Raw genomic sequence first — 4569 nt, forward strand, 5'->3', positions numbered from 1 at the left:
CTTGTCATTCTGAATAAATCTTGCCAAAGTTTTGACGAGATTTGACCGAAAGCCATTTTCCATACACAATGGTCCAAGGTTCTTTCCATTTCAAGAAGAAATGGCAAAGAAATTTTAATTTGCTTTTATTCTATCACAATTTCTATGTTATGAATAAACTAATCGTAATTATTCTAAGATAATAATCGCTAATTTGATAAATACATGATCTAGAAATTAAAGCAAGAAAAATTTCGGTGTAAATCGTTCGAATATTCAGAAGGATAAAAAAAGTGAAAGTAAAAAAATTGATATAAGTGGAAAATTTTTTAATTTCGGGTGGTGCTTAGATATATTGTTAGGGTTTGTACGATTTCTATCCCGAAATTATTTCGAAGTGATATATTACAATGTAGGGGGTGCTAGGGGCGAAGGGATTAAACTTCCTGCTCGATATCTAAATCGACGTATTTTCACTCAAGACAATATTCACATCAGGTAAAGAATTGTTAAGGGTGGATACTTTTAAAATGATCACACTGTATATAAATGATTTAGTAAATGTACAAACCCTATTATATATCAAATGTCAAAGTTAAAATCGTTTATAACGACCAATTAAGATCCATTTGAGGACATACAGCGTCAGATAAAACGGCATGTCAATTATAGCGACAAATTTCATCACTAAAATTATCCTTCTCAAGCTGGAGCCCCAAAAAATCGAGTTGGATGTCATCGAAATAACTACTGGAGACTTTTTATCACATACAACGAATATATCGGATATCAGGAGCAGAATTTTAAGTCTCGTCAATGATGTTATAAGCGATTTTGACTATAAATCCACGTAATTTGACTTAAAATCTATTTTTGACAAAAAGAAATAAAACTACCCAAAAATTAAATAAATCTAAAGACCCTAAATGTACATAAAAAAATAAATTTACAAATAATTTTCCAAAAAAAACAAAAGAAAACGATTAAATCATTCTAATTTGATGAGACGAACGCATGCGTGCAAATATGCATGACATGACGTTCAAGCGCATCAATTAGAATGGGGGAGGTAGAGGGGATGGTGGGAACTTATGTTAAAATAAACGTTTTTCATATGAGAATAAACCGTGCACGTTGCCTTCAACTTGAGCTGAATGTGAACGTTTCTCGAAACGTAACTCATCACTGTACATCATTGTTCTTAAAGCTTGTAACGATTTTGCACCGATATCTTGACAGCCATGACGTAAGCCACATTGAAGGTATGGTAAAAATCGTAATACAGATCCTTTATCCACAATTGCACCGCTTACTCCTTGAGCCACCTTCAATTTGTCCATTTCACTGAAAACAAACATCATTTTTTACAACGGAATCCTTAAATATTCAATTTAATGCACAGAATGTTCGGGTAATGATGATAACAAAACTCGAAAATTTGAACTTACTTATGAAAATAGCGATCCATGGCTGCTCCTTGAGCATCTTTTCGGTCCATCGCCTCAATACTACCCATTCCACGATATTTCTTTAATCGTACACCGTCAGAGAAGAAATATTCGCCAGGTGCTTCAGATGTGCCCGCTAACAGTGAGCCCATCATAACCGTGGATGCGCCTAACGATAACGCTTTCATAATATGGCCAATCGATTGGATACCTCCATCGGCAATCACTGGAATATCAAACTTGGCTGCATATTGGGCCACTTTATAAACGGCTGTAGCTTGTGGTCGTCCCACAGCCATGACTTCTTGTGTTATACAAATACTACCACTGCCCATGCCCACACGCAACGCATCCACTCCCGCTTCAATTAAGTTTTTCGCTTGCTTCACCGTTACAACATTACCCCCAATCACTTGCAACGCTGGATAAGTTTCTTTGATATATTTTATCATTTCGATTTGGTAAATGGAATTTCCTTGCGACGAATCTAAAACGACTACATCGACACCAGCACGAACTAATAAATTTAATCGATGTCGGTCATCTGGACGAGTTCCAATTGCGGCTCCCACCAACAATTGTTTGTTGTCATCTTTCGATGCAATTGGATAACTACGATTTTTCTTTAAGTCGGTGCGTGCGATTAAGGCAACTAAATTACCTTCCTTATTAATAATTGGCAACTTGCCCTTTTTACTGGACTCTAAGATTGAGTTGGCCTGTTTTAGGGTGCATCCTTGTGGGGCTGTTACTAAATTTTCTAATTTTGTCATAATATCTTCTAATTTAACTGATTTATTGTTGGCTTCTTCCAGAAAATCAATGTCGCGTGATGTTACAATGCCTAATAATTTTCCACCCATTTTACCGTCAGCTGTTATTGGAATGCCACAGAATCCATGTTCTTTTTTCACATTTAGTACGTCTTCAACCTTTCAAAGAAACAAAAAGTATTCCAATTAAAATTATTAATAATTATAATACATAAAAGGGGTACCGTTGATGGGTCCCTAATATTTAGACCAAGATTTCCTCTGGACCCTCCTTGAGAATAACCTATCACCCAAAGGCGGGACGTCTCCAGGTAAAGAGATGCTATTTTAAGCAGATGAAGAAATTCCATAATTTCTCTGCCGCGATTTCTCTCAGGGTTTATGGATTCAAGGTTTCGGATTCAAACATTCTAAAAACCTGACGCCCGGCAAGTTTTTTTAGGTACAGATAACAAACAACCATCGCATATTGAAATACAGGGTGTTACAAAAATGCAACTCATTAAAAAAACAAACCAATGTTTAAAATGATTTGGAAAATAATCAATGTTTAAGATTAATCGATTTCCAGAATAAAGAAATTTCATACTTACAGTGTTTGTTGGGGCTAAAACAATGGCGTCATGGATAAAACCATGTTTGTATTTTTTCACTTTGGAGACTTCATTTGCCTGATAATCTGCGGTACAATTGTGGTGAATTATTCCAATACTTCCACATAGCTAAAAAAAAACAAAAGAGAAAAACTTATTAGCCATATTATCCCCGAAAATATACTTCGAAAATTAACTGAAACTATTGAAAACTTGTAATAACTTTGAGTAGAGACTAAAATAATGAAAAAATTGCTAATTTGGTCATGAAAATCGGTATTTGGGCATAAAAAAAATCTCTAGCCATCTTTGATATCTCTAACCATCTCTGGCGCTAAGCAAAATTTTTAGAATTTGCCCTATTTGTCAATTTGTAGTAGGCTGAGTTGAAGGTCCAGGTTTCGGTTAAATATCTAAATAACTCTGACCTACCACCCTGTATGATTGTTCAAATTTTCAAATCGACAATCCTATAAATAACGAAAATATGAGGGTGTCTTCATCTTAAATGCAACACCCTGTATATTACATATATACAGGAGGATATAAAAATATATATAAAGAGGGGAAAATATGACTTGAGTGAAGGAGTTCTGTTGCTCTCAAGTTTATATTTTTTTTATTAACTTATTTTTATGGTTTCATTTGTGTTGGCTATCAATAAACAGATTATTTACATGAAACGGTAAAACAAGACTTAGACTGGTTAACCTTGAAACTCAAAAATAGATCATAAAATGCAAATTTGCAATAAAAAAAGGCAAATTATTTTTTTATCCTAAGTTTATCAATTTTATAGGATTGAATACATTCCAAAAAATAACCCCCCTCCTCTCACTGAGTCAAGTTTTTAGAAAACAAGCGATCAATCGGATGTCAAATGGACAGCAACAAAAAAATTAATCAAATAATTCATATTTACCGCCATTGCAATAGCCATATCTGCTTCAGTAACTGTATCCATGGGCGATGAAACCAATGGAGCTTTCAACATTATTTTGCGAGTTAATCGTGCTGAAATATCCTGCAAAAAATTTATATCACTTAATTACGTTCCCCCAAAAAAATGGAAATTTAACGAGATATTTACCACATCATCTGCTGAGAAATTTATGTATCCTGGTAATATTATAAAATCACTACAAAAAAAAAAAAATACGAGCTTTAATATTTATCAAATAAAGTGAAAATTCGATTGAATTTATGAATTTGATTTTTCAAATTACGAGGTGTTTGAAAAAAATAACCTAAAGATACTTACTTGTAAGTAAGACCATCCCCTTGAGAAAACATTTGTTTTGCGGATAATCCATCTTCAGTTTCGTCCGTGCCCATAATTTCGGATGAAGTCATATTTTCTGTAAGAATTCAAAGGAAAACTCAATAATCGAATTACTTAATTGAATTAAACAAAAAGAAAATCTACCTTGTTACACACAAAAAAGCCGGTTAAACGTTAAAACAATCACCACTTATTTACCACACTTGATACGAGTACTTTTAGCAACTAGTTTTCAGAAAAACTTCATCACCACGTGTTTCATGAAATATTTTACCAAAAAAACATTTGAAAAACGAATTCAAATTTTTTTTAAACACATGCAAATTTTAATAAAAATAAAACAATTGACAGACGTATCTGAAGTTAATCACGATTCGAATGTTGATCCCTCAATAAAATCTGTTGGAAAATTCAAATGAAAATCCTTTTTGTGTGGAACCAAGTGTTGAATTTTGATTCGTTTTTTAAATAAAATCGCGTATCCACATGTTATG

The 4569-nt window shown here is 33.4% G+C and overlaps 1 protein-coding gene across 1 annotated transcript; it reads right to left on the minus strand.

The window, feature by feature from the left end:
* Positions 1-4569, minus strand: LOC123302138 (inosine-5'-monophosphate dehydrogenase). The gene is made up of 7 exons (XM_044884944.1): positions 4220-4569; positions 4055-4151; positions 3884-3932; positions 3716-3817; positions 2794-2922; positions 1428-2359; positions 1-1323 (listed from the first exon to the last, which is right to left on the minus strand). Exons 2-7 carry the CDS (start codon positions 4144-4146, stop codon positions 1074-1076), a joined length of 1554 nt encoding a protein of 517 aa, XP_044740879.1. The 5' UTR covers positions 4147-4151; positions 4220-4569; the 3' UTR covers positions 1-1073.

Source organism: Chrysoperla carnea, chromosome X (assembly GCF_905475395.1).
Source record: "Chrysoperla carnea chromosome X, inChrCarn1.1, whole genome shotgun sequence".
Classification (NCBI taxonomy): domain Eukaryota; kingdom Metazoa; phylum Arthropoda; class Insecta; order Neuroptera; family Chrysopidae; genus Chrysoperla; species Chrysoperla carnea.

Bases quoted from the DNA above. Each gene is read 5' to 3' on its own strand.
- LOC123302138 (XM_044884944.1), bottom strand. From the start codon at position 4,146: ATGACTTCATCCGAAATTATGGGCACGGACGAAACTGAAGATGGATTA. The intron at 2,360-2,793 runs GTAAGTATGAAA...TTTCTTTGAAAG, and splicing joins TTTTAGCCCCAACAAACACT to GTTGAAGACGTACTAAATGT. The intron at 1,324-1,427 runs GTAAGTTCAAAT...GTTTGTTTTCAG, and splicing joins ATGGATCGCTATTTTCATAA to TGAAATGGACAAATTGAAGG.